This window comes from Pogona vitticeps, chromosome 3, assembly GCF_051106095.1.
Source record: "Pogona vitticeps strain Pit_001003342236 chromosome 3, PviZW2.1, whole genome shotgun sequence".
NCBI classification, from domain to species: domain Eukaryota; kingdom Metazoa; phylum Chordata; class Lepidosauria; order Squamata; family Agamidae; genus Pogona; species Pogona vitticeps.
The window spans coordinates 265,641,148-265,652,466 of record NC_135785.1 but is presented as its reverse complement, the minus strand read 5'-3'; the positions used below and the strand labels follow the sequence as shown (position 1 = coordinate 265,652,466).

General features: G+C 60.0%; 1 protein-coding gene across 1 annotated transcript; it reads right to left on the bottom strand.

Annotated features, from left to right (window-relative positions):
• Positions 1–2,689: 2,689 nt before the first annotated feature.
• LOC140701279 (hemoglobin subunit beta-2) lies at positions 2,690–4,227 on the bottom strand. Its single transcript, XM_072993333.2, has 3 exons — positions 4,057–4,227; positions 3,684–3,906; positions 2,690–2,946 (listed from the first exon to the last, which is right to left on the bottom strand). The coding sequence occupies exons 1-3, from the start codon at positions 4,146–4,148 to the stop codon at positions 2,818–2,820; spliced, it is 444 nt and encodes a 147-aa protein (XP_072849434.2). The 5' UTR covers positions 4,149–4,227; the 3' UTR covers positions 2,690–2,817.
• Between the last annotated feature and the right edge of the window lie 7,092 nt (positions 4,228–11,319).

The following is an 11,319-nucleotide window of genomic DNA, read 5'->3' as shown; positions in this document are numbered from 1 at the left end:
GAATAAACGGTTCGGGGTTTGGCCCTTCCCCACAGGAGAGAGGTGTGCCTCTTCTTTCGAGCCTGAGAGCAGGTGTTGAGTACCAGTGACGCGGTCTGAAGAGTCGGCTGCCCTCCCTTCTCACTGGGGCAAGCTGGGGGGGGGGGAGAGGAAGACCCACTGCCTGGCTGCTGGCTCCCAGACCCCCAGGTCCTGCCAGGGAGGCCCCTCTTTCACCTGCACAGGGGCAGGAAGGGGTGAGGAAGAAGGATGCCTTTTCCAAAGGGCAGGTGTGGGGCAGAAGGAAGCGACCAGCTGGGGGAGAGAGGAGGAAAGAAGAAGGCCTACACCCGCAGGGAAAAGGCCCCACTGGGGGGCAGGGGGGCAGGGAGACCAGTGCTTCCAGCCCAGGGCATGCATCTCCTCTCACCACGTAGCGATGCAGGGTAATATATTAACCCCCCCCCCGCACAGGCCTCTTGAGCCGGACCCTCGATTGCTAGCCCTCTTCCTCAGAAGAGGAAGATCCACAGGGCCTTCGCCAGTTCAAAGCCTCATCCGGGCTGAAAAGACAGGCACCCGGGCAGCTCCTTCCGACACAAACCGCCTGCGGCCGTCAGGAGGAGCCCTCTCTGTCCTCTGTGTGTGTGTGGGGGGGGAAGGGGGGATGCTCCTGAACTTGTCCTTGGTCACCGGAGACCCCGGAGGCATCCTGGGTGCACAGCTGCCACCACCCCCTTGGCTCGTTCTTAGAGAAGGGCAGCCCGGCCCTGGGCAGCTGGCATCGCTTGCAGAATTTGTTGTTGTTTAGTCGTTTAGTCGTGTCCAACTCTTCGTGACCCCGTGGACCAGAGCACGCCAGGCCCCTCCTGTCTTCCACGGCCTCCAGGAGTTGGGTCAAATTCATGTTGGTCGCTTCGATGACCCTGTCCGTCCATCTCGTCCTCTGTCGGCCCCTTCTCTCCTCTTGCCTTCACACTTTCCCCAACATCAGGGTCTTTTCCAGGGAGTTTCTCAGGATTAGTCTACTGCAAAGCACTCTCTGTGGGGCTGCCCTTGCCCCACTTCAGAAGCTGCAGGAAGTGTCAGAGCCTCCCCCCCCCCGCCAGGGGGCTCCCTGACAAGCAGTGAGGCACACGGAAATAGCCTCCAAGTGGAACGAACTTATATCCCAACACCTGGGATAGGGGCGGCCCATGCTTTTTTGCTGCCTGAGACAGAGCATCAACAGTGGCCTGTCCCATTGACCTAATGTAGAGTATCTAAAACCAGGCAAGGTTATTTCAGCATAAAAGGCAGGAACAACCCCCCCCCCCAAAGTATCCCATCCCGAGTACAAATGGAATCACAACCACCTCAGGAAGGAACCATGTCTTGCCCTTTCGGGACCCTCGAAAGTCAGCTGCCCTCCTCTGTCGCCTTGGGCTGGGCGGGCAGGAGGCCTGGGGCGGGGGCGAGGGGGGGGCAGCCAGAGTGGATGCAGCACACAAACAGGAGGGGCGGGAAGGGGGATGGCCAATGCTGGCTCCCTCACCCTTGCTGTGTGTTCGAGGGGCAGCCTGGTGGGTGGTGGGTTGCTGTAGTGAGGCAAGGGGGGGGAGAAGTCCCAAGCAGTGGGGGGGGGGCTCCTCTCCCTCCCTCCCTCCCTCCCTCCAGGGCCTGTATTTTACTGGAACTCCAATGCATGGTGGAGGTAGCCTGACTTCCCTGCACACCTGGGTCCCAATCCTGAATCCCTCCCTTCCCACAAGCAACTCTTTGGACAGGGAAAGGGGGGGGGTGCTCAGGGCCTTCCATTGCCGTATTTGAATGTCTTGGTCCCTAGTCAGTGGCACCAAGAAGCAGGGAGGGTGAGAGGGAACAGGAGAGGCCAGGCCAGGGAAAGACTACTCCCAAGCTGATCCTATAAACCCCACAGAGAGGCTTCCTTCCAAATCCAACGCGCCCCCCCCCCCCAAATCCAGCTTCAAAAAGGCCAGGTGGGTTCCTTTGGGCTCCATCAGGTGAGCCTGTTAGCTTGAGGGTGGAGGGGTGGGCAGGGTGGGGGGCCATGGAGTGGGACAGGGCTGGCAAAAGCCAGGGCAGCAGAGAACCCAACACCTAAAACCCCCTCCCTCCGTTGCCCTTGGCAAAGGCATTTTCCAAGCAGAAGGCTGATCAGATGAGGGGCAAGTTGGGGGGGGGGATTGTGTGCTCCTGATGCAGAAAGCAGAAGGGAGTGAAGGGCCAGCCGGCCCCTCCCTCAGCCAGGCTGCACCCCAACTTAAGGGTGGCTGTATGCCATCAAATCCATTCTGACTGATGAGGACTCTTTCAGATAATACACAGAATGGGTTTCCCATTCCCTTCCTTGTGGGGGGTGGGGGTGCCCAGGTGGGGGACTGGGGAATCGCGCCCCCAAGCTCTGGCTCTGCAGCCAAGGGCCTGGGGCTGCCCAGCGAGCCAGCTCCTGCCCCAACCAAAGGACGGTCCATCCAAAAGGCTCCCCTGGCCTGCCAGCTTCCCCTTGGCCTGGCCACCATTGTTGGCTAACTTGTTGCTCAGGCGTCTTGTTTGGGTTGAAGTGTTTAGGTCTGCGGGGGCCACCTGGGTTCTCCCTGCCCCAGCACCCAAGAGGAGGAATAGGAGAGGGGGAGAGGTTCCCATTTCATCCCCACCCCCAATACACGAAGACACAGACACAGACACACACACACACACACAGGAAGGATCTGGTCAAATTGCAGGGATGACTTTTATTTGGCAGCAAGGTTGAATAAGACTGGCATCGGGGGGGGGGTCACTTCCTATGGCAGCAACGTGGTCACAGGTGGCTGCTTTTCCTGCAGAGTGGCTCAATCAGTGGTACCGGCGGGACAGGGCATGGGCCACCACCGCGGTCAGCTTCTGAAAAGACCCGTGGCAGGCGGGGGTGAATTCCTTCCCAAAATGACCCGCCAGGACAATGACGATGATGTTGCCCAGAAGCTGGAAGAGAAGAAAGGGACACATGGAAGGTTCTGCCTGAACCCTTTGCCCACTCCCCTGGGGGGGCAGTGACCCCTCCCAGCACCTCCTCCCTGCTGCCGCTGCTCCCCCAAAGATACAGCCAGGCAGGGGCATCCTTTGCCAGCAGGAAGGAAGGAAGGAAGGGAGGGAGAGAGGAAAGAGGTGCAGTTGCTCCAAGGAAGCACCATAGAAATGGAGCGGGGGCGGGGGGGGGGGGGAGAGGCAGAGGCAGGCTGTGAAACAGGCAGCAAGGAGCACCTTTGCACCAATCCCAGCCAGAGGACCTGTTCTGCCACCCTTGGGTTTGGAGGGGCCCCAGAGCTCTGGGTTCGAGTGCTGCCACTGCCGGCCAGGGGGCCTTTGTCCCCCGTCCTCTGCCCTCCACTGGCAGGACAGACTACCAGATTCTGCCCCCAAGCACCGAAGGACGGACATGCTGGGCATCTCCTCCTCCTGCGCCACTGCCTCCGACTTTGCTGAGCCAACGGGCGGAGCGAGGAGGTCACGCCACGGGGGTTTGGGGAGCAAAGGGTCACCCCTCCCACCCTTTGCCCTTCCGCCCCCCCTCCATGGCCCTCATGGTTCGGAACAAGGGGGAGGAGGGGGTGTTCCAGCGGCGAGGGCACCGCCGACCCCCGACCCCGGCCGACATCGGGGAGCGCCACCTGCCCGCCTTCCTGCCCTCCCGCCCGCGAAGGGGCTCCGGCCTCGCTCACCTTGAAGTTCTCGGGGTCCACGTGGAGTTTGTCACAGTGGAGCTCGCTCAGCTTGGCGAAGGTCTCCTTGACGTTGTCCAGGTTCTTGACGGCCTCCCCGAAGGAGGTGAGCACCTTCTTGCCGTGCGCCTTCACCCGCGGGTTGCCGAGGATGGCCTGGGCGCTGGAGAGGTTGCCGAACTCCGTGAAGAACCTCTGGGTCCACGGGTAGGTCACCAGCATGCTGCGGGGTGAGAGGGAGGGCGGTCAGGCGGGCAGCCCCCCACCAGCCCGGCGCCCCCAACCAACCCCCCAGCCACCCACCCCACGGGGCAAGAAAGCCGCCCGCCCGCCCCGTCCCGTCCCGTCCCGTCCGGCTCCCCCGCTCCCTTACCAGGCGAGGGCTTCCCCGCCCACGACGCCGAGGTCCACTTTGGACCAGATGTTGGTGATCAGCTGCTTCTCTTCGGCGGTCCAGTGCACCATGGTGGAGGCGGAGGAGGAGGAGGGTCGCGGTCCGTACAGATGCGCAGGAGAATCCGGGAGTGGAACTGAAGCCACGGGCGCGGGGGAGGCCTTTTATCGCCGGGGGGGAGGCTCCGCCCCCGCCCCGCCCCCACCTGGGTGGGGCCAGCAGGTCAGACTTGAGCCTCCCCCCCCCCCCCGACGGCCCTGCTCGGTGGCCTCGGGGGGGAGGCGGGCTGCCAGCCCGCTCCCTGCCGTGGAGCCGTGGAGGCGCTCCCCAAGGGTGGATCGAGGCCCCTCTGCGGGGCGCCCCTGGCTCTTTCGGGGCCCTCGGGCCGTGACTGGGGGGGGGGGCCGCTGCGCCGGCTGCTCCGGGAAGGGCTCTCGGGTGGTGGAGCCCTCAGGAGGAGCGGTGGCCATCCGGCCTCGAAAGCGACGGGGCGCCGACGGGCCCACGGAGGGTGGCCGGCTCCTGCCCGGAGCGGTCGGTCGGACTCGGTGGCCTCCCCGCCCCTTCCCGCCTGGGGGGGCCCTCGCCCCCCTCCCCTAAGGCTCAGAAACCGAGAGCTCCCCCTGCCTCCGCGTAATCGCCTTCCCGCCCCCTCGGCGGCCACCGCCCCATGGGGCTGTTGTGGGGCACAGCGGGGCGGGGGCTGGTTCTTCTCCCCTAGTCTTGTAGGACCCGTAGGCGTGGGGTCTCAGCAGAGCCCCTCAACGGCCTGGCACGGAAAGCGGGTATGGGGGGGGAGCGCCCTTCCTCCACGAGGCAGGCTTGCTTTGGGGGCACAGTTTTCAGCTGACCACTTTCAACGGGGTGCCCGCTGAGCCTCACGAACAGGGGAGCTGCTCCTGGACAGAAGGCCAGGCCGTCCTCCGGGCACCCCATCCCAAGGCCTGGGGGGGGCGCAGGGGGTCTTTACCTCCTGATTCCTCCTGCCATCGCTGGTGGGAAAAGGCGCTGGCGAGGTCTGCAGTGGGGAGGGGGGGCACAGGGGCTTGTCCGCTGGCGAGGGCCAGTGCCGGACAGTTCCCCCCCTCCTGCTGGCCCCCATGGCCTGGGCCGGCTTGCCTGTCTGAGGGAGATAGGGTGGCCCTGCCCTTCTGCAGGCGCATGAGGGAGGGGTGTGGCCACCCAGCAGATTGTTTTTGCTGTGGCACGGGGGGGGGGGCAAGATAAGCAGGGAGGAAGGGAGGGAGGGCAGGGGAAGAAAGAGATCTCCTGGCACCCCCTCCTCTGCCCAGTCCCCATGGGCAGCCCCGGTGCCCACAAATTATCACCCAGCTGGCCAAGGCAAGCACCTCCTTTGGGAAAGCTGGCATTTGTCCAAAGGAGGTGTGAGGGTGGCAGCACCTGGCAGGCAGGGAGGGCCACTCCAGGGCTGCCCTGTCCTTGCCAAAGCAGGTAGCCAGCTCACCTCTTGACCCCCACACCCCACCCCCCCTTGCTTTGGGCGTCCAGTCTGCAGGCTTTTCCTCCTGACATCAGAATCGCTGTAGCGGGCAGAGAGGCCACAGGGAGCGGTGGTTCCCGACCTTGGGTCCCCGTCGTGTCCCTCCCTCCCCCCCCCCACTGGGCTGCAGCCCAGCCTGTGGGGACGTCTGCTGGGAGTTGGCAGTCCTGGGACAGCCGGGCCACCTGAGGCGGGGGAACCGTGGCTCCTTAGAGGTGACGCCAAGCGCTCTGGGTTGCAAAGGATGAGTTGCTGGTTGTTCCCATTTTATAGCCCAGGAACCGAGAGGTTGGGGTTCGTTGACCTGCACCCCTGGCCGGCCAGAGTCAAGAGGCCTCCTTCAAGGTGTCACACTTTACACAAAAGGGGTCCCTGTGGGCCAGAAAAAGGGGCCGTCCGTCAGGGAGACTCGTTAACTTCAATCTCTCTTGGAACTCCCACACATTTAGGAGTTCGACAGGTGCCTGCGGGTCCCAAGACAGGTTCACCCCCTGCCCCTCCCCCCCACAGGGACCCCAAAGCCTGTTCCACATTTGATGGCGAGCCAGGCCTGTAGCCCCCCCCCTCCGCCAGCAGCAGGCTGCCTTTCCCTTCCCTTCCTTGCTATCAGCTTCCTCTGAGGAGCAAATCATGAGAATGAAGACCTGGGGGGGGAGCTATAGCCTGTTTTTTTCGCTCACCAGTGGCATCCCCAGAATACCCCAGTTGGTGGCCATTGGAAGTGAGGCTGGCCCTCAGGAAGGAGAGAGGTGCCAGGGGACACATCGAGCCATCCCACAGATTAGTTGCTCCCCCCCTTGAGGCTCGGACCCTAAATTTGCTTCTTTACTGATGAGCAAATGTGCCCTCACAAAGACCAGCTGGAACTGCCAGGCTTGGGTGCTTAGTTACCCTCGAGTCGGCTTGCAGCTATTATTTATTTATTTATTTATTTATTTATTTATTTATTTATTTATTTATTTATTTATTTATTTATTTATTTGGACTTCTACCCTACCCATCTAGACCAAAGGTCTGCTCTGGGCAGCATTACAAATTTAAAAACAGTAAAAAAAAAAATACCAGTAAATATATATTATAAATTCAAGATGGCAAAATGTGAATTTAAAATACGGCAGGAAAGAGAGACTTTTCTTCTGAAGACACCCAGAGAGGGAGCATCCCAAATCCCTTTATTTTTGCAAATTGCAAAAGGCACTCAAGCTTCCGAGATGCTGGTCTCTCCTTCCATAGGACCCTGCCTGGAGGGAGCGGGTGGCTTCTTGCTCCAGCGGGCTTGGAGCAGAGGAGAGCCATTGGGGGGGGGGGGGAGGTCTCCCGTCCTTCTTGCCCTGGCCACCTCTCTCTCCAAGGGACCCCGAGATCACATGCACCCTCCAGCAAGATGCGAGGCATGGCCTCCCCAGTACCAGGTGACAGACCCAGGTCGGAGAAGTGGCGAAATGTCCTCCGCGTCTCATTCGTGGCCGTGATGCACCTACACCCACCTCACAAGTGCAAAAAGGAGAGACCGACTGTCCAGGAAAACCACACAAAACCCTATCCAGTGAGTCCACTTTTCACTGTTCTGTTAACACCTATGGGAGTTTTAGATGCTGTCTTTTTACAGCAGTGCGCTATAGTCGGCCTGATGAAGGTGCAGAACCTCCCTGAGACCTTACCTGCTTCCCCCCCCAAAAAAAAAATCTCTTCACTTTTGGGCCCAGAGAAAGGCTTTTGCGCTTGAAAGCACAGAAGGCCACGCTTCAGGTCTCGAAACCCAACGACCACGTTTTCCACAGGGCTAGCTGATGTTCTGGAAGCCTTTCCAAACTGAGCTTGCAGAAGAAACCCCCTCAGACAAAGGTGGTCCTTTGGTGTGAAAAGGGCTTCAGCCCTTGAGGCCTTTGATTGACGACCCTTCTGGGCCTCGGGACGTTTGGAGGGGAAATGGGCTTTTGGGGTGCAAAGGAAATGTCGAAGGGAGGGAAACCGATGCCTCCCCAGCCAGCAGGGCTCCACTTTCTCTCCGTCTATCTGAGAGGCAGGACGCTGGGCCAGAGGGTGGAGGGAGGGAGCGCATGGGCTGGCCATGCCCCTGTCCCCCTCCAGCCAGGGGGGCCCTCCAGAGCAAGGGCGCGCGGTGTGTGTGTGTGTGTTTTGCGCCTGCAGCTGCAGCCCTTGGCCATCATCGGTGGCCTCCCCTGCAGGCTTCCTGGATGACCAGCCCCTTCCCTTCCCTGAGGAGGAGCAGAGCTAATTTTTGGGCCCTTCCCTGCCAGCGGCAGAGAGGCGAAGCATCCCTTGCCTCTCGGGGCGGTGGGGGGGCTTCTGGGCTGAAGGTCACGTAAATGGATGACCCATAAAACCTGTTACTCCTCAAGGACACCCCCCCACGCACTGCATTGACAGGGGGTGGAAATGGGTGACCCTTGGACTCCCTTCCAGCTCTAATTCCAGGATCCCCTGATGGTTTGGCTGCAAGGGGCCGAGGCAGGAGCTGCGGCCGCCCTCTTGGGAGTCCTAGCTGGCCGGAGGCTTGAGTGTCTCCTCCTCCTCCTCCTCCTCTCTCTCCTTCTCTCAGCAGCCTCTCCCTATCGCTTTGAAGCAGCCGAAGGGGGACGCTCACACCCAAGGCTGGCAGCCCTGATACCCCGCACCCTCCACCCTCACAGGAGACAGCGATAATGGGGTGTTGTGGCGGGGGGGGCTGTTTGGCGTTGCACCCTGGCTGCCCTCCTAAACCAAATAAGTCGCCTGCTTTCAAGCTCCCTCTGCTCAGCAGCCCACGCCCCTGGCGTGCTCGTCCCAGGATCCGTCTCCCAGAGGGCAGGATGAGCGAGCCATAAGAACCCCACAGGCCTGTGGTGGACGTTGGAGTCCAAAGCACGAAAGGGGGAGAGGGGAGAGAGAGAGAAAGAGAGTGAGTGAGTGAGTGAGTGAGTGAGTGAGTGAGTGAGTGAGTGAGTGAGTGAGTTAGCTAGTTAGTTAGTTAGTTAGTTAGTTAGTTAGTTAGTTAGTTAGTTAGTTAGTTAGTTAGTTAGTTAGTTAGTTAGTTAAATTATCACACCTTTCCCCTCAAAAAGAACTCAAGGTGCCATCTTACATCATTAAAAGCCAATGTTTTAAAGCTAAAAACTGTTAAGTATACAACTATTTTAAAAGGATCAAAGAAATACCAGACTTAAAAAATGACAAACACTTTCAAAAAGCCACGAGGCGCAACCATCCATATTTTTTTTAAAAAAAGCCCCACTCAGGCAGCCGGTTTCTGAGGGAAAGCCGGTCTGAAGAGAAAGGGGCTTTGCCCACTTGGGGAAAGGTTCACCTTCCTTTTGGGCCCATGGAAGTTTCCTGACACTTGGCATAAGCAGAGCTCCCCATGGATTGCGCGCTTTAGGGGATGCTGCGAAGGGACGTCTCACCGTGGCCAGACCGGACCTCTCTGCTCTCCAGGAACGGGCGCAGCGGGTGCAACTCCTCTTCATGGTGGAAAGGCACTCCTTGAGCCACGGCCGAGTCCTGGAGCCCCCTCCGGCTGCAGCCCCGTGTTTTCAGGAGGAGGGCGACCCCATCCAGCACAGGCTGGACCCTTCTTCCTTGCTCTGCCTTTCGCCTGAGCAGGAGCCCCTCTGTCTTGCCCTCGTCCAGTCCGTTACTGACACCAGTGTCCTGATCGGCCAGGAGCCGTGGCCGTGGCCAGGAGGACTGCTCCCCCCTCCCCACCAGTGGCTGCGGCCTCAGTGCAGGAGTCGAGCGCAGGAAGGGACATGGAGCGGCTCTTGGGACAGACGCACACACACAGAGCAAGCACGTCCAGCCATCCCCTGCCCAAGGGCTTTTATTTTGAGGGGTTTTCTCCAAAGGCACCCAAAGCCTCTGTGAGGAGGGAATCGGGGATGGAGGGACAGGGGCGGCTCACGTGACCCTACCCCTGGGGGGGGACTGTCCCACTCTGCAGAAATGGTTTGTTGCAAACCTGCAGCGGGGTGGGGAGAGAAAAAGGAGACAAGGAGGCATTCCTGGCCAATCTGAGGGAGCAAAGCGCCCACCCCAGAGGTGCTGGTCTTCCTCTCCAAGGTTCTGGCCCAGGATGCTTGCTCCCTTTAGCAGGGCGGGGAAGAGGAAGAGCAAACCGGGTCACCTGCATGCACACCTGCCTGCACTCTGGAGGGCTCCCCCAACCCTATGGAGGAAAGGGGCTGAGTAAGGCGGGTCCTGCCCTAGGCATTAGCTGATCACCATCTCCTCCTTGGGGGATTTTCTGTGGGAAGAAAGACCATCTCTCTCTCTCTCTCCAAACAAGCCTTCCTGGCCCTTAAGATCCTCAGAGGAGGCTCTCCTCTCGGACCCTTGGCCAACGCAGGCACCACGGCGGATGGGGACCCGGGCGAGGGCCTTCTCGGTGGCTGCTCCCAGGCTCTGGGACGCTCCCCCTCCTCCGGCGATCCGGCTGGCCCCTTCTCTTCTCTCCTTCCTCCGACAGCTGGAGACCCCTCTCTTCAGGCAGGCTTTTAACAGTCATGGTCCCCGAATGCCTTTTTAAAAACATTTTATCTACTTTTAATTATTCAGTTGTATTTTAAGTAGTGCCTACATCGTTTTTAACTTACTGTGTTTTTATTTCTATTCTGTTTAACATTATGAGCTCCCTTGAGTCCCCTTATCAGGAGAAAGGAGGCCTATAAATAAAACAAGCAAGCAAACAAAGATGATGGGAAAGGGATGAGAGGCCACCAAAGGGGGGGGGGAAGAGTCCGGCTGCACCTCCTGGGGAGCTGTGTGGGCTGGCTCTTGTAAATGAATCTTGCACCTCACGAGGCGTAGGGGGGCGCGCAGTGACCGGAGCCCCACACCTCCCTTTCTGTTTAGCTGTCGGAGGCGAGTGCTGTGGCCTGCCCCCCGCTGGGACGCCTTCCAGGCTGAGGACCGGCCAAGGAAGGGGTCCAGTTCATGGGCTCCGGTGACTGCGAGGGGCCAGGACTTCATGCAACAACACACACACACACACACACACTGGCTTGATAGGGTGGCACTCTCTGTTTTGCCAGCAGAAAGCCGTTGGTGAAGTTCAGGGTGTCTGGAAGGGCCGTGAGGTGGTGATGGCGGTGATGCAGGAGAGGCTTGACGGGGGGGGGGTGGAGCGGCTCCTCCACCGTGCACCATGACTCGGCAGATCTGCCCAGCTGCCTCTTCTGCTGAGTCACCACGGAGCCAGGCCTCGCTCTCCTGATAACTGAGCCTTTGCAGAGCCTTTGCTGCCCAGGAGATAAGCCCCTCACACACACACCCAGCCACCGGGCCTTTGCTTGCCCGCCCACTGGCGTGCGGAACAGGGCTGCTCGTGGTGCCCAGCTGTTAATGGGGTGCGAGCGAAGTTCAGAAGGACACGCCTTCCTCCCCACCTAACGTGCCTGTGGAGGTGGTGGGTCCAAAAGAAAGGCCTCTCTCGATAATGGGAGAGCCGGTCCGTGAGACTGCTTGGACTCGAGCTGTTTAGGGCTCGATAGGTTACAGCCCGCACTTTGAATTGTGGCTAGAAATGGACCCGCAGCTAGAGGAGCAGCTGTAACAGCAGGGTCGTGTGATCCGTGTGTCCAGTCCTAGTTAGCAGGCTGGCTCCAGCATTTTGGACCCACAGGAACTTTCTGAAACTTTCCAGTCCCACATAGAGTGCATTACTGTACAGTAATCCAGCCAGGATGTCACTAAGGCCAGTGTCACTGTGGCCAGATCAGACCTCTCCAGGAATGGGCGCAGGT